This window comes from Oryx dammah, unplaced genomic scaffold, assembly GCF_014754425.2.
Source record: "Oryx dammah isolate SB20612 unplaced genomic scaffold, SCBI_Odam_1.1 HiC_scaffold_29, whole genome shotgun sequence".
Taxonomy (NCBI): Eukaryota; Metazoa; Chordata; class Mammalia; order Artiodactyla; family Bovidae; genus Oryx; species Oryx dammah.
In genome coordinates, this window is record NW_024070213.1 from 47,344,158 (window position 1) to 47,368,555 (window position 24,398).

General features: G+C 41.0%; 1 protein-coding gene across 1 annotated transcript; it reads left to right on the forward strand.

Annotated features, from left to right (window-relative positions):
- PRDM4 (PR/SET domain 4) lies at window positions 1–24,066 on the forward strand. Its single transcript, XM_040234785.1, has 12 exons — window positions 1–88; window positions 269–535; window positions 4,988–5,121; window positions 6,691–6,876; window positions 8,448–9,242; window positions 13,948–14,097; window positions 15,037–15,155; window positions 16,068–16,153; window positions 17,091–17,218; window positions 17,936–18,250; window positions 19,375–19,543; window positions 22,357–24,066. The coding sequence occupies exons 2-12, from the start codon at window positions 525–527 to the stop codon at window positions 22,667–22,669; spliced, it is 2,406 nt and encodes an 801-aa protein (XP_040090719.1). The 5' UTR covers window positions 1–88; window positions 269–524; the 3' UTR covers window positions 22,670–24,066.
- The last annotated feature ends 332 nt before the right edge of the window (window positions 24,067–24,398 follow it).

A 24,398-nucleotide genomic window follows, 5' to 3' on the forward strand; every position in this document is an offset into this window, starting at 1 on the left:
CGGGCGGGGAGGGCCCCGAGGCGAGCTCTGCCCGGATGAGGAACAAAGCGGCGGGGCAGGCGCGCGCTCCTCCCCGCGCGGCCGGCAGGTGGGCTGCGCGCGGGCCCGGCCGGGGCGGGGCGAGTGCGGCCTGCGAGCCCCAGGCCGGCGGGCGGGCGACTTGGCCGCCCTTGGGAGGCGGTGTCCGCAGGCCCAGGCTCTCCGCCGGCGGAGGACGGGGGCTGCATCCTCCCCACGTTTGGGTGACCGCCCTTGTCCTCTCCCTCAGGTCGGGCAGCCCCCCTCCCGAAGCTTCTGGAGGAAAGGCCCCGGGTGTCCCCTGGCATGCCCCATCTCGCGGCAGGGTGCGCGGCCGCCGACCCTCGGGAGAAGTTGGGCGGGCCCGGGCGGCCCCGGGGACGAGTGGCCGCGTCTGTGCAGCGGTTGTAAGCAAGATGCGGTAGCACGTGACCTTGGAACGCAAACCCTGATGCCGGTTCCCCGCCACCCGTGTGCGCTTTCCTCTAACCCTTGGCCCCCAGCAGATGCATCACAGGTGAGTAGCTTAGTAGGCCGAGCGCTGGTGACGTGTTTGGAAAACATGTAGCAAATAAGACTTCAGAATGCCTTTGTTTTTGGTGCCGTTGGGCAGGTTACAGGTGCGATTTGCAAATGGATTTGTCCGAAAGGGAACAGGAAATCGAGGAACCAGTATTGGGTTGAATATACTCTGATTAGGCTTGATTTGCGCCACATGTGAGTAGTTGTTCCGAATAGCCACACGTTGATTGTTGGCTTGTTGTGCATCTTTATCCTTGCCTTTATTTGCGCCTTTAGTTAATATTTGAATCTGAGTTTCGAGGTGTATTTTTAGCTCATCACCATGTTTCACCTTGAATTTTGCTGGTTACCATCTGGCTTGGCTGGTAATGGAGAGAAATTAAGTTCTTCAGCCTTCATGTTAATGTTGAAAGTACTATACCCTACAGTATAGAAATGTGCCACAGAGTTACATTTGACTGTTCTTTAAGGGCTCTTTCATAGGCTGTTGAGGATAAGGAAGATTAAAAAAATTCAAATTACTGAAAATTGTCCATTGCATTTGCAAAGTGGCTGCATTTCAGGTTCTTACATGTCATTCTAACAAAAAGTTAATAAGATCAGCGAATGGTTCATATTTGTCTGTGCTCAGTTGTGTCGGACTCTTTGCAACCCCATGGACTGTAGCCCGCCAGGCTCCTCTGTAAGTGGAATTCTCTAGACGAAAATACTGGAGCGGGTAGCCATTTCCTTCTCCAGGGGATCTTCCCGACCCAGTGATTGAACCCGGGTCTCCTGTATTGGAGGCAGTTAGATTCTTTACTGTCTGACCCACCAGGGGAAGCCCCATGGATCATACATAGGTCATGTAAACTAGAGAAGATGAAGGGAATGATTCTACAACGAATATACGTAGGGAAGAATTTCGAGCTTAGTACAGTATCTTGATTCTGGCCCTTCTCCCAGCATTGCTTCCTAGAATCCCATATAAGAAAAGTAGCTAGGATAGAATTGCACTTTGGAATGAGAGTGTCTTAGGAGGATCGTATTGTAAATTCCCTTCATCTGCTTTCTCTCTGTGGGATACTAGTTACCTTTGGTTTATGGCTGCTGAGATCATCACATTTTGGTGACTCACAACAAAGCAGAAATCTGCTGAGCCTCACATTAACTCTGGTTTGAACTGGTTTGAGAAGGTCTAAGAGTCAGCCTAGAAACACCATGTTGATTTTTATCTTGAGATTATGTGTATAGATTAATACTCAGGAATTCTCAGTATAGAGTTTGAAGCTACAGACTTTTAATTGTATGTTGTTAAAGTTGCTCAGTTGTGTCTGATTCTTTGCTACCACGTGGACTGTAGCCTGCCACGCAACTCCGTTCATGGGATTTTCAAGGCAAGAATGCTGGAGTCGGTTGCCATTTCTTTTCTCCAGGGGATCTTCCCGACCCAGGGATCGAACTCGGGTCTCCCGCATTCCAGGCAGACTCTTTACCGTGAAAGCCACCACGGAAGCTTTTAATTGTACTTCAAAGAACTACTGTAATCGTGTTTTTGTAGGTCATTCTTGCTCTACTAATTGTAAAGTTTTAATGTTTGTAGCTATAAAAAGTTACAGGAGAAGCCTGTTTTAAACCACTCCAAACCCAGAAACTTTCAAATTTATGGTAGCTATGGTGTCTTTAGGCTGTACGGAGTTTTGCACTTTTTTTAAATTATTTTTTTAATTGAAGGATAATTGCTTTACAGAATTTTGTTGTTTTCTGTCAAGCCACTTCTTTTATTTTTAATTTCTGAATTTTTTTTGCCTCTCCTCGTGGCATGCAGAATCTTGGTTCTAACCAGGAATCAAACCCATGGCCCCTGCGGTAGAAGCACAGAGCCCTAACCTCTGGACCACCAGGGAATCCCTACATTCCTTTCCTTCTCCTTCCTTCCTATGCTGGGTCTTGGTTGCTGCATGCGGGCTTTCTCTAGCTGCAGTGAGCGAGAGCCACTCTGGTTGTGGTGCACGGGCTTCTCATTGCTGGAGCTGCTCTTGCTTCGGAGCACGGGCTATAAAGTGCGGGCTCAGTAGTTGAGGCAGATAGGTTCAGTTGCCCAGCAGCATGTGGGATCTTCCTTGTATAGCATAATTAAATAGTTATTAATGTGCCGTCCTTAATAAGGAGCACCTCGTTTGCTAATCAGATTCTAGTTGTCTTTCTAGTAAGAATGAGTTTGCATTGCTTCATCCAAATCAGTGCCTACTCTGTACAGGGTACTGTCCTCAGTTAGCTTTGTACACTTAATTAATGTCTGGGAGCTTAGGTTTATGAGATATCTGGCCTGGGGTAAGGTTGAAGTCTGTAAATATGCAATAATGCAGGAATAGGTTTACGTCTGGAGAAGGCGATGGCACCACACTCCAGTACTCTTGCCTGGAGAATCCCATGGACAGAAGAGCCTGGTGGGCTACAGTCCATGGGGTCAAGAAGAGTTGGACAGGACTGAGTGACTTCACTTTCACTTTTCACTTTCATGCATTGGAGAAGGACATGGCCACCCACTCCAGTGTTCTTGCCTGGAGAATCCCAGGGATGGAGGAGCCTGGTGGGCTGCCGTCTATGGGGTCGCATAGATTCGGACACGACTGATGTGACTTAGCAGCAGCGGCAGGTTTATGTCAGACATTAAGCATACTCCATTGTGTAAACACACAGATCCTGAGTGTTGGAACTGACTGTCAAAGGCAAAACAGTTCTTTTATTGTAATTATCTTAGTTAAGAGGTTGGCTCTCTCAAATTAGGTGAACCTGGTTTTAAATGCCAGTTCTGTGACTTCTGTAAATTAGGCAGATCTGGAGTTAAATCTGCCACTTACTAGTTAATGTAATTTTGGGTTAAGTTTCTTGGTCTGAGTCTCAGTCTCCTCATCTCTAAAATGGATTAAGAATAGTACCTACCCACAGTAGTTACAAGGATTGTTGTTACTGTTGTTTTAGTCCCTCAGTCTTGTCAAACTCTTTGGAGACCCCCATGGACTGTAGGCTGCCAGCCTCCTCTGTCCATGGGATTTCCCAAACAGAATACTGACTGGAGTGGGTTGCCATTTCCTTCTCCAGGGATCTGACCCAGGGATAGAAGCCCTGTCTCCTACATTGCTAGGTGGATTACTCACCATGGAGCCACCAGGGAAGCCCAGTTATAAGGATTAGGTGAGATCATTACATGATATCACTGAGCCCAGTGTCTTAACACCTATAGTAAGGGAGTAATCAGTGTTATTACTATTTTCATGTTGATTCATAGCCGAGGTAGCCATTTCTCGGGTTGAAAACCTGTTAAATTTTGTTTTCACTGCTAAGGAGTGTGTCGATCCGTTTGTCCCCTTCCTAGTCTTCACTTCCCCCCTGTACTTAGGCACACACATAAGACCTTGCATCACTGTGATACTCAGTATAAGGATTGGAGGTTCCTGGTGACCTTCTTTGGATAACCTGTTGGCTGGCCTCTTGAAATTGTTTATGATATGGTAGTCTCTAAATTTTTTTTTTTTTTTTTACAGTCTTTAAATTCTGACATAGGAACTAATACTGATAACCTCCAGTAGGGTCTTATTCAGTGTTCCTGTTACTCTAATGATACTGCTCATGGCAATGCAAGATGGATTGCATAGAAAAGGCAGTTCTCAGATTCTTCAGCTTGCTGAAAATGGTCTGTAGATTTTAAAAAGTTTGATGTATTGAAAAGCTTTTTGACAGTGTTTTGCAGCATGGTCTGTGTTCTTCCATTTAATTGCTCTGTGATTTGGGGTGTATGATAAGTCCTCTTTGAGCCTCAGTTTCCTCAATTCCCTTATTTTGAAGAATTAGTGAGCTAATATGAAGTAATGTTTTTATAAAGTATCTAGCTTACCTAATGAACCTTGTTATGTGGAGGATTTTACTAAGATTATTGATTAATTACTAAGGTATCTATACAGAGTTTTAATAAATGCTGATCCATGGAGAAGATACGGTGCTTCTTCACACTGTTGGCAGTCTAATTCAGACCTAGTATCACTTTTAACTTCTGGTGAAAAGAGTTAAAAATTCTTTGAGTAAGTTAAAACAAGTCCTGGTTTCAAGTAATAAACCAGTTGGAGAAACTAGATACTGTGAAAGAAAAACAGGTGAATTAAAAACACAAAAACGCCTTGTTGCCAGTGTGCTCTAAGGATTGCAAACTTTGCTTTAAATAGCATGCTTAATATTTGGAACAAGGCACACCTGAGTTAAATCCTGTTTCTGCTATATGACAGCCAAGTTAACATCTCTGAATCTGAATTTGCTTATCAGTGAAAGAATATCGGAGAGCTGTGTGCATAGAAATGAAGTCGTAGTTGATCAAATTGCATCTCTGTACCATCGTTTTAGGTTCTTCAGTACCTTAAACAGAGTCACTGAAGCAATTTTTGCATACCTGGTTGTGTCTAATCTTTCTTAGGATGAATGAAATGAACTTGAGTCCTGTGGGGATGGAGCAGCTGACTTCATCTTCTGTGAGCAATGCCTTGCCAGTCTCAGGGAGTCACCTGGGGTTGGCTGCCTCACCCACTCACAGTCCCATCCCTGCTCCAGGTGAGTGATAAGAGAGAGGGACTGAATTCCAACACTTAATTGTATTAACCCTTCTAAATGGAACGGGTCAGAGCCCCTTTCAGAGTGGATGGGAGTAGCCCAGCAGGTCAATGGCAGTTTCACCTGTGGTAGCAATTTTTGTAGAGTACTGAAGTTCTAGTGGGTAGCATAGGGGTAACAGGTTTTCCTGGTTGTACTGTGCTTGAGTTTAATGCCCTTTTGTCTAGAGCTATAGTTGACTTGGCATTTTATCTAGGATTACCCATTCATCTATTCTTGCCCTTGACATTCTGTCCCTGGGTTATTAGGAAAGAATTACTATACTAACTCTTCCTAGAACACATGAGAAATTCAGCTTTGTTCTCTATCATACCTGAAAGTGGCACAAGCCACAAATGCGCCAGACCTAGAATCATGGTCAAAGAAGAGGCCTCAGAAAGGGAGCTCCTGCATGGAACTCCCCCTGAGCCTCAGTACTCGGACAGAGTAACAGTGTAGGGAAAGCTCACTGTCCCCCATCACTGTACGTTTAAAACCTTTTTATCTACCAAGCTGAATTTTTCTTTCTCTTGAAATAGAAAAGAAGCAAGCTGTCGAGTCTTACAGCAGTAAGCTAGTGATTCTTGCGGGTCTCTGACATTGTAATGTATTGGACTCTTTATCAAAATAAGAGTTAATGCTTAAGAGTATTTTAAATTTGCAAGTTTAAGTAGTTCTCTCTAGAGAATTACCTGCTTACTAAAAGGTAGCAGTTAAATAAGATTCATCTAAATTAGGGTCTCTTCACATTCCTTTTAGTGTCCACAAAAGAAATTTTTTAAAAACTTATTAGTTCTTAACTCATTTGTTTATTTCTTAGGCATTTCATTTAGTAGACACTCTTATTAAGGAGGAAAAACCTGTTTAAAAATACTTCCACTGGCAAAAATAGTGCAAATCTGCACTGCCCGAGTCGGTGAGTTCATTATGATGGGAAGCCACAGAGTCACTTCAGCATTGTATGGACAGATGTAGTCCAAGGTGGATATCGTGTGTAAATTAAAAATCATGAAGCATAGCATATATGCAAAAGATTATATCGAGATATACATGTATAGTTTTACATCTAACTTTAGGTTTTTTCCCCCAAGTAGGAGCATATCTATGAAATTTTTAAAAGTGATACATTCTCACCATATAAAATGGAAAGTATAATAAAAAAATATTAAAAAAAAATCTGTACTGTCACTACTTAGAGACCACTCTGAAGTTTATTTCTTTGAAATTTGGTGTATTTTTCTTCCCATTCTTTTTACGTCTAAATAATTTGTTTTCTTAAATTGTATTTAAACTAAGTTTTAAATTGTAGTTAAATGTTTTGGTACCCAAGAGCAATACAGATAACTGAATGATCAAGTTGGCATTTTAAAACTGACTTGTGGACTAAATTTAGGGCTTGTCTGTGTCTATCTGGGAATGTAAAGGGCTACTGGGTGAGATTTTTGCCTATTGCAAAAACCTTCCTTTAGCCAGTGATCACAGAATTTTAAAGTACTTACTTTTAATTGAGGAAAACAATTTTTTTTGTAGGCCTGCCAGTGGCAATTCCAAACCTGGGTCCCTCCCTGAGCTCTCTACCTTCTGCTTTGTCTCTGATGCTCCCAATGGGTATTGGGGATCGAGGGGTGATGTGTGGGTTACCTGAAAGAAACTACACCCTACCTCCACCACCTTACCCCCACCTTGAGAGCAGTTACTTCAGAACCATTTTACCTGGTAAGTGTTAACAGTTATTTGGAAATTTACAAGAAATAATATATCCGACCCTTTTTTGTTTGTTTTAGTTATTTATTTAGATGCCCCGGGTCTTAGTTGTGGCACTTGGGATCTTCGATCTTTGTCAAGACATGTGGGATCTTCAGGTGCGGTGTGCAGAATCTTAGCTGCAGCATGTGGGATTAGTTCCCTGACCAGGGATCCAACCCAGGCCCCCCTGCATTGGGAGTGTGGGGTCTTAGCCACAGGACTATCTGGGAAGTCCTTGTAGCAGCCGACTGTTAACTTCAGTTCTCAAAGACTTGAATGATGCTTTTTTCTCTTTGTCACTGTTAAGTATTAATTTATGTGGGGAAAAAATTTGTATTTATGTACTTCTCCTCTTAGAACATATAGATAACATTATTAGTATAGCAGTTTGACAAAGGTTAATTTCTTAATGGCACATAAACAATTTTTCCCTTGTCTCTTCTAGGTTCAGTTTTTATAATTCTCCAATTGTAATTTCCTACCAACCACATGTCCTGCTATAGTGTTATTGTTTATTATAAAGTTTACTGAATTTTTATTCTAAAATATTATATACTCATTTCAGAAAATTTAGCAAATAAAGAGGGAGGGGAATTATTCATAGTCCCATCATCCATCTTTTTGGTGTACTTCCATCCTACATTTTATTTTTGTGTAGGGGTTTTTACTGTTTTCCATAATGAAAACTGTAGTACTTGCAATACAATTATATACCCTTTTTTTCACTTAATGTTTTTCTCTATTTTTACATAGTTTTTTCCCCAGCTGCTACATGGTTTTCATAATTATCCTTTTTAATGACACATTATATTCTACTGATACTTTATTATATCAGTATTTATTGATGGACACTTTTTACCAGTTTGTTTATTACTGTTTTGTAAATATCTTTGGGTATATTATTTACAAAATGCATTTAGGGCAGTTTACCGTAAGTGGAGTTTCTTATGCAGGAGGGTATGAATATTTTTGAGGTTTTTATTATATATACTCAATACTTTGCAAAGACGTTTTAGAAATTTGGGCTTCTACTGGAGATGGAGCATGTACCATTTCACCACATACTCATTAACAGGAATGTTAAAGTATTTTTTCTGTTTTAATAAAGCAAGTATAATTGTGATTTATTTTGAATAGACCCTAATGTTTCTTGATAGTTTAATAAAAATTTAGTTATATTTAATTAAATTTTATTTTTCACATGGAATATCTGCTTTTAAATGATTTGACCTTTCAACTCTTATAGAGCAAATTTCAGTATCTTGGGACTCAGGAATTCCAACCATGATATATTATTAAAGGCAGAAATGATTAATTTCTAGTGACTTTAAGGGAACATTAATTTTTATGATTTCTGAGTTTCACAAAACTGAATTATGGTGTATTATGTTGCTGTTTATAAAGTATATATATATCAAATCAAAGAAATAGATAGGAGCTTATTTTACTTTAGTTGCATTTGTAAGTAAAATAGGTTTTAGCATTTGGAATTCTTAATATACTGAAAAGTTCCTGATATCTCATCTTTTCCTTTTTCCCAGGCATTTTGTCTTATTTAGCTGACAGACCACCTCCTCAGTATATTCACCCTAACTCCATAAATGTTGATGGTAATACAGCATTATCTATTGCCAATAACCCTTCAGCTCTAGATCCCTATCAGTCCAATGGAAATGTTGGATTAGAGCCAGGCATTGTTTCAATAGACTCTCGCTCTGTGAACACACATGGTGCCCAGAGTCTTCATCCCACTGATGCTCATGAGGTGGCCTTGGACACAACAATCACCATGGAGAACGTCTCTAGGGTCACCAGCCCAATCTCTACAGATGGAATGGCAGAAGAGCTGACGATGGATGGTGTTGCAGGCGAGCATACCCAAATCCCAAATGGCTCCAGGAGTCATGAACCTCTGTCTGTGGACTCTGTGAGCAACAACCTTGCAGCAGAAACTGTAGGACATGGTGGTGTGATACCCATTCATGGGAACGGCCTGGAGCTCCCTGTGGTCATGGAGACAGACCACATTGCAAGTCGGGTCAACGGGATGTCTGACAGTGCCCTCAGTGACTCCATCCACACCGTGGCCATGAGCACCAACTCTGTAAGCGTGGCACTCTCTACCTCACACAACCTCGCCTCCCTAGAGTCTGTTTCCCTCCATGAAGTTGGCCTAAGCCTAGAACCTGTGGCTGTCTCCTCCATCACCCAGGAGGTTGCTATGGGGACAGGTCATGTAGATGTTTCTTCAGACAGTCTTTCTTTTGTACCACCTTCACTGCAAATGGAAGACTCCAATTCAAACAAGGAAAATATGGCAACCTTGTTTACAATTTGTGAGTGTGCTCAGCCTTTTTCTTTTGGAGATATTGATAGAAAGGGTCATCATCTTTAATAGGTTTAGTCGCAAAGTCAGGTATTAATTAAGGGAGTATAGAAAGTAACTAGACTTTGAAACTTTTATTTGCCTATGTATTGTCCTGTGTGTTAATGTGGTGCCTTTTTCTCAAATAAGCCAAGTGATATATGGACATTCTGTTGGTTCTTAAAGCATCTTCCTGAAGTAAGGAAACAGTCATTTCTGTATTTTACAGATAAGTTTAGCCTAGTAATACTTAAGATATTTCCCAAGATTTCACAGAGTTAATTATATAAGTAAATTGTAGTAAGGTGTTCTGTGTGACCTGCCATGCGCTTTTTCTACATAAGACAAATTTATTAGATCATGTGTAATTTTTCATCCCTGTGGAAAAATGTAAGTGGATATACAAGTGAAATTTTGGGGTTTTTTTCACTCAGAATGCATATAAATTGCCATAGTTTGGCATGTAAAAGTTCTTTTTATGGGGCAACAGTGACAAACGCAATATAAAAATAGTTGAGTTGTTGGTGTCACTACTGCTTCAGTCATGCAGTAAACATGTTGAGTGCTAGAGAGCACCAGCCTCTGTACTAGATGCAGCCTATGAAATAATCTGCAAGAGGCTTGAAGGAACCTACAGTGCGAAGGTAGGCACAGGCTAGTGAACAGGCTATTGCGTTATGGTGTACTGAGTGCAAAGATGGGATTAAGTGTATGGTGCTAAAGGAGCCTGAGCTGGGAGCGTCTCACCAGACTCTGGAAAACGCAGGGAAGACTGTGTATGTGTTAACACAGACCTGAAGAGCAGACATGTCCAAAGTGGAGAATCAGGAGGAACAGTGTTGCCCATGGGAACTGGCACCTGTAGTTTGAAAGAATCGTGAGTGGTTCAGATTGGCTGAAGCATAAAATGGGTGGGGAGGGACTCTCCTGGTGGTCCAGTGGTTGGGACTCTGAGCTTCCACTGCAGGTGTCACAAGTTCGATCCCTGTTCAGGGGGCTAGAATCCTACATGTGGTGCAGTACAACCAAAAAAATACAACCCTCCCCGCCTCAAAAAAAACAGGTGGGCAGAGGGCTATGTGATGAGAGAAGTAGGAGCCAGAACACAGAGGGTCTTCAAGGAGCAGACGGGGGTTTTGAGGAGGGAGGGTTGGGATAGGGGTTCTGCTGCGGTGTGAGGGTAGCAGGCTTGTTAGTGGCAGAGAGGTAAAGATGGCGATGCCACAGTTTAAATGCCAGGCCATGGTATTCCAGTCTAGAAGAGAGAATGATGGAAAAAGAAAATATTAACAGAAAGCTCAGTGGATCTTGCTGATTGGGTGAAGTTGGAGGAGAGAAGGTTTAAGGAGAAATTACTGGTTTCTAGCTGGGAAACTAGGTGGATAGTGACCATTCCTTAGGATGATGAATGATGGAGGTGGGGTGGGTTGTTTTTTTTTTTTTTTGGCTGCGCTTGGTCTTCCTTCCTTTGTGAGGTCTTTCTCTAGTTGTGGCCAGTGAAGGCTACTCTTGGTTGCAGTGTGTGGGCTACTCACTGTGGCTTCTCTTGTTGTGGAGCATGGGTCGTAGAGCATGGGGCCCATGGACTTGGTTGCTCCGAGGCATGTGGTGTCTTCCCGGATCAGGGATCAAACCCGTGTCCCCTGCACTGATAGGCAGATTCCTATCCTCCAGGCCACCAGGGAAGTCCCTTGTTTTGTTTTTGTTGAATGTAGGTGAGTCCAGTGTTAGACATGTTGATTTCAGTGTCCAGTGATACCTAGAGATGTTGAGTGAGAACTTTAATCTGGAGCTCAGAGATCTGTCTGGAAATATTCAGGAATCTTCAGCATTAAGGTGTTAATCATAGCCATGGAAGTGAGGTGAAATCCTGTCCTAGTGAAGTGTGTGGAATGACAAGGCTAGGTATGCTAAGGTACAGTGGCAGGGGAAGAGCTTCTAAAGTAAGTTGAACAGGATGGTCAGAAAAGTAGGAGGAGGCTTCTGGTGCTACTGAAGCCAAGCAGTGGGGAGACCTTTCGTGTTAACCCTTTAAAGTCTGAAATTTATAATTTTAAGATAATTTAGGATTGTAATTAATGTATGGTCATTAATTGAGGAGAAGGTAGGAGGTGGCTTAAGTCAGTCTGTTTATCCTTTTGCGGGAAGGGTGCTACATCTGGCGTCATGTGGGATCCTCGTTCCCTGACCAGGGATCAAACCTGTGCCCCCTGCAGTCAAAACCTGGCGTCTTAACCACTGGACTGCCAGGGAAGTCTCCTGTTGATCCTTTTTCAAGTGGGCAAGTGGAACCTCTTGCTTCTGAGTGTTTTTCAGAAGACATGTAATTCACATACACATTTTAAAAGTGTATACTTCAGTGGTTTTTAGTATAATGACAAGGTTGTAGTGACAACAATCACTACTATCTAATTCAAAAATTTTTGTTACTTCATAAAGAAACCTTGTTAGCAGTTACTCTCACCCCTGCTCCCCATTCTCAGGTAACCACTAAACTGCTTTATCTATGGATTCGCTTAGTCTAGACATGTCATATAAATGGAATCTTAACGTACATGGCTGTGTCTGGCTTCTTTCCCTTAGCATAATGTTGTGATGGCTTATCCATGTTATGGCATGTATCAGAATAATATTCCATTGTATGGATATACCACATTTTGTTCATCCATTTATTTTTGTTGTTTCTCCTTTTTGGCTATTATATGAACATTCACATACAAGTTTTTGAATGAACATATGTTTTTAATTCTTGGATATATATGGGAATGAAATTCCTCTTTTTGAGGCATCACCAGACTGTTTTCCAAAGTGGCTGCACCATTTTATATTCCCAGCATCAGTGTATGAAGGTTCCAGTTTCTCTACATCTTTGCCAAGATTTCCTTTTTTTTCCTAGTAATAATTGAATTTTATTTGTAAAAAAATATATGCATATTTATAGCCATCATCAGTTCAGTTCAGTCGCTCAGTCATGTCCGACTCTTTGCAACCCCGTGAACTGCACCATGCCAGGCCTCCCTGTCCATCACCATCTCCCAGAGTTCACTCAAACTCACGTCCATCGAGTCGGTGATGCCATACAGCCATCTCATCCTCTGTCGTCCCCTTCTCCTCCTGCCCCCAATCCCTCCCAGCATCACAGTCTTTTCCAATGAGTTAACTCTTTGCATGAGGTGGCCAAAATACTGGAGTTTCAGCTTTAGCATCAGTCCTTCCAATTAACACCCAAGACTGATCTCCTTTAGAATGGACTGGTTGGATCTCCTTGCAGTCCAAGGGACTCTCAAGAGTCTTCTCCAACACCACAGTTCAAAAGCATCAATTCTTCGGCACTCAGCTTTCTTCACAGTCCAACTCTCACATCCATACATGACCACTGGAAAAACCATAGCTTTGACTAGATGGACCTTTATTGGCAAAGTAATGTCTTCTGCTTTTGAATATGCTATCTAGGTTGGTCATAACCATCATAGTAGGTATGAAACAGCATCTCATTGTTTTAATTTGCATTTTCATAATAACTAATGATGTTCAGCATCTTACGTGTACTTATTCACCATTGGTATTCTCTTTGAAGGAAGCCTATGACCCTTTTTGCCATATGAAATCTGAATCTCCTTTGTTTGAAGAGTTAACATGGTTTATAATTAGCATCAGAGAATAAGTCCTCATAGAGTATAGGGGATCTCTAGTCTGATTTTAAAGAATTTTAAATCAAGTAGTACTTGAAGAAGTAATGTATTATTACTACTTTGGCTAAATATGAAAACTTTAACTGATATTTTACACCATTTAAGTGGTAATTTCTAATAGGTTGTTTAGGGGAATAAAGGCACCTAGAAGACTGTGGTTCTATGTATTACAGCTATTTTGTGAATGAATTTGGAAAATTTGAACAGTCATTGACTAAATAGGGTCATGAGTACTACTCCTTATCAAGGAGAAAGGAAAGTAAAAGAGCAAAAGATTTGTGGAGAAGGAGGACACTCCTGAGCTTGTAAATGTGAAGTTACAATAAGCATAGAACAATGTATGAAGTCAACATTTTTTTTTTGACAATACAAAAAGAAAGACCATATGAACAATAAGAAATTAAGAATGTTAAGCAAATACGTCTGCAAGAGTATGATCCTACCTGCTGTCCTAAAGAGCAGATTGCGTATTTTGTCTTAAGAACCTGTCATTCAAACGGAGTCAGCCAGTTTGTTAACAGTGAGGCAGGAACGAGCGGTGGTGTAAGCGTCTCTCACTCCGTTGTGCTGTGTTGGCACTGCATCACCAACGGTGTTTCAGCTCAGTTTTCTCTTAGAGTTTGAGACTCTGAATCTTTTCGACTTCAGAACATCATATTTGAAGGAATTACTTAGCCACTTGATGTAAGAAATAACACACTTGATTCTTGAAGTAATGCAGTGTTATTTTTTTGATCAGTATTTCTTATGCACTGAATAGGAAACTTGTCCAGTTGTATTAAAAAAAAATCAAATCTTGCTGAAGAAGGATATGAGTGGGTATACTTGTAAGTGTAATAAAGTGGCCCTTTGATCAGAGCATTTCTCTTAGACCCTTGCTTCATACTGGTTATGTTTTGATAATTCACATTTAAATAAAGCAGGTGGCCATTGATCTGTCTGCTGGAGCTGGCCCCATTTATGTCTCACGTTTGTCATCTGCAGGGTGCACTCTCTGTGACCGAGCCTATCCCTCAGACTGCCCGGATCATGGACCGGTGACTTTTGTTCCTGACACTCCAATAGAGAGCAGAGCCAGGCTTTCTCTCCCAAAGCAGCTTGTTCTCCGCCAGTCAATGGTGGGAGCAGACATTGGTAAGACCCTGGGAACCATAAAACTTGATCAGAGTCTCTTCTTCCTTTATAGGGTAGAGTTGTAAAAGTGGATGTGTGTAATTTAGAGATTACTTGCTTGATCCAAAAGTCAGTTTATGGCTGAATATTTCTCCTTTTATGGAATACTTGTCCAGTGGTGATAGCACTAAATCAAGTTGAACACTTTATTGGAAAAGTTCCCCTTTCTTAGGATCAGGATTGAATAGAGGAGAGAATCCTCCTCAAAGGCCGAATCTTTGAAGACTTGGCTTATTTTCAGCTGTATCATCCACTGTCAATTATCATGACAGATCACTCCTTGAAACTTAGTTTCTTTTATAAAATCTGGAAAATTTACCATTTATAACTTTTTATCGCCAAAAATACTTTATTAGATGTTTATAAGTTGCTTAATACTCCTTAGGAAAAGAGAGTAAGAAATATAGACTGCCACAGTATGTTTATCTATACTGGATTGTAACACGATACCTGAATCTTTGTGCTATTCTTTGAAAATACCATTCTAGACTCATTGTTCTTTCAGGTGTAGCTTAGGCATCAGTCAGTTGAAAGCATTAAACCACTTAGATAATAAAGAGCAGTGCTTTAAGCACAAATGATCTTAGAAGTTTGATTTATTTTGTAGTAATTGCTTTTTTATAATAATGTCTAGTCCTTTTTATGTATCAACTTGGACGGACATGGTTCCTTGTGTATAAACATTGGTTCAGGAATTCTTACTGCTTCTTACTCTGCATATTTCTTCTGAGCCCAGTCTAATCTGTTCATTACTTTTTCCTTATTTATAGAATAGAACCCATAAGATATACCTACCTTTCAGGAGTGCTAGAATACTTTGTATGAGTTAAGCTACTGTCTTCTCTATCCTATTAGATGTTTAAATCATTGATTGTGTAGTTGGTATCCTTCCACTGATAGGTGTGTGGACTGGAGAAACCATCCCTGTTCGGACTTGCTTTGGGCCTCTCATTGGCCAGCAAAGTCACTCCATGGAAGTAGCAGAATGGACAGACAAGGCGGTTAATCATATCTGGAAGGTCAGTGTTTTTGAAAATTTTCTGTGACTTTTGGGTGCTTTTATAGTAATGAAGTAGTTAAAAGTGATGTAAAAGTCAAACTTAGCCAAGATTCATACAGTGCCATTCATCCATCAGTCATTGAATACTACTTTCTGTTCTTGGTAGCCAAATTATAATACATAGCAAAATGTCAGATATTGAATATAGAAGATAAACTATTTTAGTCTCCATTTTGTTAGTAACCCAATGACTACTCATTTTTATTACTTGTGGCAGCTCAGGCTTTGGACTTTGTTTATGTGTTGAAAGTCTTATTTTGTAATCAGCTAAAGCATTCCTCAAATATTTAGCTTGGGAAACAATTCTAGACTTGGAAGCTAAGATTATTTCTCTATTTTTCTAATAAAAGGGCTGAAAACTTAAGTTTCTGATATGCACAGCTGTTCCTATGTTTATATAGAATCTTCGATTGGGGATGATGCTTGTTGACATTGGATTAAGGTGGAAATGGGTCTTGTGATAGTTGGAGAGGTGAAGTGATGCTGGCATTGGGGACTTTAGTTGTGTTGTCCAGACAAGAACACAGGAATGCTAGGTTCACTGGAGAAAAAAATAAGAGGTGGTTCTCTGACCTTAATGTCCATTTGTGTGGTGGGTAATGAAGACAACTACAGTATTTTATGTCTTTTCCAGTCAAGCCAAAATGTGACTAATTAAGAGCAACATGATTCTGTATACTGAGCACTAACTGTAGACCTCTAGTGGTCTTTATTGCTGGAAATAGGGTGACTGGTGAAATGACAAACATATGAGAAGACAACCATGTATTTTCACACTGACTAGGAAAGCTGGTACTTACTGGAAAGTAAATGAGATTATTGCTAGAACTTGTCAGTTCATTTGATGTGTATGTTTGCCTTCTGTTGGCAGATATACCACAATGGTGTCCTAGAATTCTGCATCATTACAACTGACGAAAATGAATGTAATTGGATGATGTTTGTGCGCAAAGCCAGGTGAGATGCAATAAATAGTTATGATTCGGATATTTTTCAGTAGGAAACTTTGAATAAAATAGGAAAGAATTGAAGAATCCAATGACGGTGATATCTGAACATAGCTTAAAGCCTAAAGCTTTTCATTTTCTTCACCCCAGTAGTTGTTAACTAATGGTGATTATAAATTAAAATATAAGAAATTATCTGTTTTATGAGCAGTTTGTTCAATTTACCAGTGCAATAAAAAATGATACAGTTACCATTGAATTTGCAAGTAGGTTCCTTTTCTTTATATTGGCTATTGGTCAACCCTTTGGGCTTCCCAGGTGGTGCTAGTGGTAAAGAACCTACCTGGCAGTACAGGCGACATAAGAGATGTCAGTTTGATCCCTGGATCAGAAAGATACCCTGGAGGAGGGCATGACAACCCCCTCCAGTATTCTTGCCTGGAGAATCCCCCTGGACAGAGGAGCCTGGAGGGCTACTGTCTGTAGGGTCGCACAGAGTTGGACACAACTGAAGTGACTTAGCGTGCACACACGCAATCAACCCCTTAGGCTGCTGTGTTAATTCTATTTCTGTGTCTTTGTCATAGTGTTTTAAGGCTTCATTTTACTTACTTTTCTTCTAGCAGTAGACTAGAATGTTTCTGACTATAAAGAGCAATGAGGTGATATACTGAAGTATACTGTTTCTAAACAAGTTAACCCTAACAGGTAGTATAGGTAATTAGAAATGACCCAGAGAAATAGTACATCTAAGTTTTCATATAAGATTTCACTATAGGGATATGATGTGTTTAGTATATATTTCAAAATTAATATGCTTGCTGGGTGTTCCCTGGATGGGGAACTGAGATTCCACAAGTGATGCAGTGTGGCCCCCCCAAAATTTTTAAGTAAATAAATAATAAGATAAAATTAATATGCTTGATTTGTTAAATGTGATAACCTAGGAATCGGGAAGAACAGAATTTGGTGGCTTATCCCCATGATGGAAAAATCTACTTCTGTACCTCCCAAGATATCCCTCCTGAAAATGAACTGCTTTTTTATTACAGTCGGGATTATGCTCAGCAGATTGGTAAGTTTATATATAAGACTTGTTTGTTATGTATCTTAACACAGTAAAAATACCAAGGATCAGTAGTATAGTTTTGGTAATGCTTTACGTGTAAGCAGAAGCAAATCACATACCTTTGTGTATGTAAAAGCAGAATATTAACCTTACGATAGAAGTGTTAAGATCTGTGAAGTTCTTCATATGCTGAAGAGCCAGGCAGCCATACCAGCCAGGCAGCGTGAACTTTGTGTTAGGACTTTGATTTGGGGAACTTGAAGTTCCTGAGTTTCTTTTCGAACCATTACAGTTTTAAGTTCATAAAGGACAATGCTGTGAGTTGATTTAACCTTCATAGTCTCTTTCTTTGCACTGTGTCATAAGGACAAGTGATGACACTCCGTCCCCTTTCTGATGTCTGTGTCAGAAGCGTTCTCTGTCCTTTTTCACTGTAATAAAACTTCTGCCATGCACACACATAAGATTTTGTGTATAACAAAATCCTCAGTTTTTTGCCTAGGAAGGTGTCTTATAGTTTAGTATTTACCAGGTTTTCCCTGTGTGCCTGACACACTATTTGAGATGCTGGGACTAGAGCATTGAATAAGATTTGTTTAATTATACAAGTAGTGGGCAAGCTGGAAATTTTGATAGAAGGGAAAATTAGAAGCAACAACCACTAAGTTTTAAAATATGAGTTTTAAAATTGAAGTAAGTACATTGAGTAATTTTATTTTTAAGGTGTTCCTGAACACCCAGATGTGCATCTCTGTAACTGTGGCAAGGAGTGCAGTTCCTATACTGAGTTTAAAGCCCACCTGAGCAGCCACATCCATAACCATCTTCCTAGCCATGGCCACAGCAGCAGCCATGGGCCGAGCCATAGCAAAGAGAGGAAGTGGAAGTGCTCCATGTGCCCCCAGGCTTTTATCTCTCCTTCCAAACTTCATGTCCACTTTATGGGTCATATGGGTATGAAGCCCCACAAGTGCGATTTCTGTAGCAAGGCTTTCAGTGATCCCAGCAACCTGCGGACCCACCTCAAGATACACACAGGTAAGCTGTCCTGGACCATGAAGTGGGATTTTGAAAAATTAGAAATTGCTAAGGGCGTGGCAGCAAGACAAGTCTTGCAAATGGGGTTGAGATCAGATGTTAGAGAATCGGCTAGCTGACAGGAGGACTTCATTGGGTCATGAATTGTGTGGAATAACTGCCTCCTCAGAGAATATTACTAAGTTGCTCCATCTTCCAGGTGGCCTAGTCATAGTTTGAAGGTGACTGGGAAAATGCAGTTAATAATCAGGGAGTTCATTTGTGTGTTTGGACCTGAAGGTAATTCTTCAGAAACAGCTAGAGCGTACTATTAGAGATCACCCCTGTCACTAGCCAGAGCCAGTTTCTGTCCTTTGAATATTGTTTGTTGAATACCACCAGAATTTATTGAGTTTCTATTTTCTAAACTCCATGCACACCAAACCCTTTCTCTTAGCTGTAAGTTTTTATCATATGCACTATAACACTAACTGGTTTAGTTTGGTTTTATAGTTGGGTCATTTTCTCCAAAGCTTTGAAGGTAAAATTCTTCCTTATGCTTTTTCATTAAGACTGAGTAGTTCCAGCAGAGTGTGTGTGGCCCACAGACCTTAAGATTCGGAATGGCTTATAAGAAAAGGTTTGCTAACCCCTGACTTAGAGTAACTTTTTTTCTGCATTCTTAAAAAGATTTTATTTCATCCCTGGTTTATGAAGACATGTATTTTATTTAAAAAAGAAAACTAAAATTTAGGTTGTAAAAATATGTTTGCTTATGGACAAGTACTAGAATTCTTGAGTTGTTTTTTTTTTTTTTTCAATGATTGAATTAAGTTAGGCACTAGGGTTATAAGTGATTTTTTTTTACCCAGAACTTGTATCATGTGTTAGCTGTAAACAGTAAAGAGTGTGTGTGTAGGTAACCAGTCATAGGTCAGGTTTGTTAGTTTCACTAGCTTTAGTTGCAGCATATAATTCACTGGCTCTGAGTGGCTGTAGGTAGACAGTCCTGGAATGTGAGGTTCCAGTTACCAGTCAATTCTGTTTTATTCCTTCCTGGCACATACCTGTACAGTGTGTCTCTTCATGCTGAGCGTGCTTGTGGCGCTCTGATTCACAGTGTGATCATTCGGGTTAATATGCAGGTCAGAAGAACTACAGGTGTACTTTGTGTGACAAGTCTTTCACCCAGAAGGCTCACCTGGAATCCCACATGGTCATCCACACGGGGGAGAAGAACCTCAAGTGTGACTACTGTGACAAGTTGTTCATGCGGAGGCAGGACCTCAAGCAGCACGTGCTCATCCACACGCAGTGAGTGACCTGTAGCTGACCGCTGCTCGGTTGACGATGAACGGGGGCTTGCGTGTGCCGGCTCACTGTCTGTCTCCTGCCGTGGCGCCTGTAGCTGTCTCCTGTGTCCCACACAGCCTGGGTTCTCTGACGACTCAGACTGTGTTCTGACCACATAGATCACAAAGCTAAGGTTCTGGTTTATCCTGGAAGAGTTTACGTGCTTGCTTTGTTTTCTCATTTTCACTTCTACTCTCTTTATTTCCTTTTTTCTGTTATATTTTTGAAACATAATTTCATTTGATTAATGAATTTTTTAAGTACCTCCTTGAAGTCCAGCAATTTGCTAAGTGGTGAAAATACAAAGATGAGAATGGTCCTTGGATTTAAAGAGCTCAGAGGCCATTAAGAGAAACAGAAGAGAAAATAATTGCCACGCTGTGTTGCAGATGTTAGAGTAAGTGTAGGATTCTGAAAGACTATAGAAGACGGCTACCTCACCCAGTCTGCGAGTATCCTGAGAAAGCCTCCTGGTAGTTGGAGCTAAGTATTAAGGTAAATTAGAGTTATTCAGGGAATAGTCTTCTAAACAGGATATGTAGAAACATGAATGTGAAAAGGACTGGGAAATAAGAGTGGTTCTCTATAGTGAGAGCATCCCATGTATGTGAGAGCAATAGACGGAGGCAGCAGCCAAACAATGAAGAGCCTTTTATCCAGTTCAAAATTAAATTTCATTCTGGGAGTAATGGAGAGTCATAGGGGCATTTTTCCTCCCCATGTACCAGGAGCTACTCTGCTTTGTGCGTGTGTGTGCATGTGTGTATTTTCATTATGACATATAACACATAAATTTTTCTGTCTTAACCCTTTTTAAGTGTGTAGTTCAGTGATGTTAAATGTATTCACATTCTTGCACAAGCATTTAAGGATTTTAAGGGAAAGAATGTCATGGTGAGATGTCTGTTATAGAGACCACTCTGGCAGCAGGACACGGGGGTGGAAGGAGGAGAAGGCCAAATATTGGACCGCCCGTTAGGAATTTATTGCGTGAATCCAGCTGTAATTAATTGTCCAGCTTGTGTCAGTTACAGTGACACATAGAAGAGAGCAGATTCTGTAGTTTCGTTTTTAGCAAGTGTTAGAAGAGGGAGAACACATTAGCTTGTATTTTATTTAGAAATACATCAAAAATGGAACCTTTATTCTTATCATGGGTTTTAGATAAATATTTTGTTTGCATATCTGCTCTTTTACCTGATTTGTAATCACAGTGCAACCTGAAACACTAAAATACCAAAGGAGTCTGGATCTACATTCCTGACTCTCAGAATGACCTTTTAAAACAAAGTTTCCATTAAGTGGGTTCATTATTAGTATGAAATTTTGGAAATTAGATACGTTAATTATCAAATTTTATATATAGTTTTACATAGTTGGAACTGAAAGGGCTTGCTGGGGTCGTTTAATCTAGCTGCTTATATTAGCTTGAGCTGCCACATCAGAATACCGTAGACTGAGTGATGGCTTAAACAAAAGAAATTTATGTTCTTAAACTTCTGGAATCTGAAAGTTGAGACCAGGGTGCCAGCATGGTTGGGTTCTGTTGAGGGCCTTCTTCCTGGCTGCCTTCTTGTTATGTGCTCAGGTGGAGGAGCGAGTGAACAAGCTCTGATCTCTTTCTCTTGTTCTGAGGACATAACCCCGTCATGGGGTCCCATCCTCATAACCTCATCTAAACCGTAGGTCCCCACCTCCAGATTCCATCACGTTATGAGTGGAAGCATTAGCATACCAGCGTAGGTATTCAGCCCCTAACACTGCTCGTGATAGTCACTTGGGAAATGTGAGAAACAGTGATTAGTGCCAAGGCCCCACCTCCAGGGATTCTGATTTAGCTGATCAGGGCAGAGCCCTGGCCTTGGTGATTTTAAAAAGCTCACCAGGTGGGTCTAAGGTTCAGTCAGGGTTGAGTGCCCCATTTTATCTGTTAACATGTTGGATTTTCATTAAGACACAGGGTTCAGATGCTCAAAAAAAAGTTAAAAAATTCGTACTCTGTATGATCCCCAAATTTCTGGTCAGCTCTGAGATGTCTGGGCCAGGGTTGTTACTCCAGCCTTGACGCTGCTGACATCTTGAATTGGATACTTGTAGGGGCTACTGTTAACACTGTAGTTAGATACCATTATGTTGGTCAGTTGGCAAGCATTTTCAAATTTGAGTCTTCCAGTTAGTAAGAATGTGGGGCAACAGGAGCTCTGAAATGGCTGTGGATGGACCTGTATATTGATTCAACAGCGTTGGAAAACAGCTTAGCATCATTGTGGTAAAATTGAAGGTGTACATATCCTTGGATCCACCTGTGCCTCTCCTGAGTATATGCCCTAGAGGAACAGACCCACATACCAGTGTAGAAATGTTCACATAGCAGTCTTGCCTGTGGTGGTAAAAAACAAAACCACCAGAGTACCCATTAACAACAGCCAGTGCCACAACCAAGCTGTGGTGTATTTGTAAGTAGCCTCCTGTAAGTTGCTTCCATGGAAGCAACGTGATTGAATTTCAAAAAGAAGCAAAAACACAAGAGAGATACATACAGTACAATCCCATTTACCTAGAATTCTAAAACAGGCAAAATCAGTCTGTGCTGTTTAAACTGCACACATGTCTTATGACTGTTCTATATGATACATCTCCTATAGAGAAGTTTGATTCTAGTTGGGTAGAGCTTCTCAGACAAAGGTCTTGAGGTTGTGCAGAGTAAGTGTGTGCCTCAGTTGTATTTGTAACCCCAAATCAAATGTTTTGTTTTTTCCTTGTGTTCCTCTTAGAGAACGCCAGATCAAGTGTCCCAAGTGTGACAAGCTGTTCTTGAGGACAAATCACTTAAAGAAACATCTCAATTCACATGAAGGAAAACGGGATTATGTCTGTGAAAAATGTACAAAGGCTTATTTAACCAAATATCATCTCACCCGACACCTAAAAACCTGCAAAGGGCCCACCTCCAGCTCATCCGCACAGGAGGAGGAGGAGGAAGATGACTCGGAGGAGGAAGAGCTGGCGGACTCGGTGGGGACGGAGGACTGTCGCATTGGTAGTGCTGTGTATTCAGCAGATGACTCTCTCTCTGCACATAAATAGAAGAGAAAGAAGCTGACTATTCCGGATGGAAAATGCAAAAGGGAAAAACACATAACCAGTTATCCACTACAGTGGTTTTTATATAAAATAGTTTGATTCCTTCCAGCCAACAGTCAAAACAGACTAAATGGGAATGGATAAAGCACTTATAGAAGAGTATCCTAATGAAAACACTTTTAAAAGATGGAGGATAGAGCACGTGTCCTCTTTTTAAGTGGTGTATGGGGAGGCAGGTGTCAGCTTTTGAGGTCTATTCTTTATTTACATGATAATCTGGGTGATAACATTTATACCTGAGTCAGAGCCGCCCTCTGCCCAACAAATCAGATTTATTTTAAATTCTTTCATTATTTCGTTTCTCTGCCAACTCATTGATTTGGTAAGCAACTGTTGACTTGGTCCCTGTGTCATAGTCATCCTGATTGTGGTTCTGGTGTTATGTTTTATGCAGACTTGTGACTTAAACTCATCCCAGAATGGATTGGAACGTAACAGTGTAAGCTTGTTACTCTGACCGCGGCTCACAGATTTAAAACACCACCTGCCTTCATCTCTCCTGGCCGCTGGGGAGTTTAGGGTAGATCTTGCTTCCCAGAATTTCACAGGTACCTAGAGAGCAGGGGAGAAAGGAGCAGCCAGGCAGCAGGCACTGATGGAGAGAAGAAAAGGAGAGGTGCCCGGGCCACTGTCCAGAGTGCTTCTGTCATGTGCTCTGATGGAAGCTGGGGTGAGAGACCTTATCGTGTTCCTTAGAGATCTTTGAAGGTTTCGACATGTCTCTGTCTCCAGTGAAGCCTCCAGCACCCGGACAGGGAGTATCTGGAGGTCTAACAAGCCAAGTAACGCCTGCTGCATTGTCTCCTGATAGCAAGGACATGTGGACCAACTGTTGGAGAGGTACCTTGTCCCATGGAAAGGAGGAGGGAATGACCCTTTCTATCTGGCTTATTCTCTGAAAAGGATCAAGACACCATTAAAATGTTGCAGCTCAGAGTGAGAAGACATGTTGGTGCATTTGCAAGGTTAGGAGCTCCCAGTTGTCGGTGGTGAAGGACCTCATCAGTTAAACACTGTGGACTCCAAAGGATTTGGAAAGTGCAGAAGGTCAAATGGTCACCACATGGATGTATTTTCAGGGTTCCAACTTAATTCACCTACCCATCTGATCTGTCGTCTGGTTTTTCTCATGTGTAGCCTGCTTTCAGCAAGAAGCAAACACATCCTGAATTTGACGGTTGATGGAACATGCTCTCCTGCTCTAAGGCACAACCTCTGGGCTGGAGTGTAGAGGACTCTGGTGGGAAGGTTTTGCTGCTAATGTATTTATGGAATGAATGTATTTCATTCAAATCTATATTCCTCTAGGAAGGATTAAAATAAAAACTTTTCTAAAAATACAGTACCTCTTGTAATCTCATTTTGTGGAAGGAGAGGATTGAAGCTTTTACAGGAAAATGAGGTCCAGCTTGAGTTTCTCTAAGGTCAGAAGTTGGAGAAAGTATTTCCTAAGTACCTTAGCTTTGAAATTAAATTTTAGAATGCTTGTGCAATACAGTGCTTAGACAAATCGTGCTTCCTGCGTCTCCAGCTCTCGTCCCTGCCCTCTTCCTTCCTAAGGTAGTTTCTCTTCTTTGCTGCCTCCATGGAGAAGTACAGGTCTGCAGTTGAGGGAGTGGGTGAGGTGGTATTGGTTAGAGGTGGCTGTCAACATGAGGTCACGAGCCGCCGT

Excerpts from the sequence above, each read along its gene's own strand:
- PRDM4 (XM_040234785.1), top strand. Across the intron at positions 5,122-6,690 it reads CAGTCCCATCCCTGCTCCAG|GCCTGCCAGTGGCAATTCCA; the intron begins GTGAGTGATAAG and ends TTTTTTTTGTAG. Across the intron at positions 18,251-19,374 it reads CCACCTCAAGATACACACAG|GTCAGAAGAACTACAGGTGT; the intron begins GTAAGCTGTCCT and ends GTTAATATGCAG.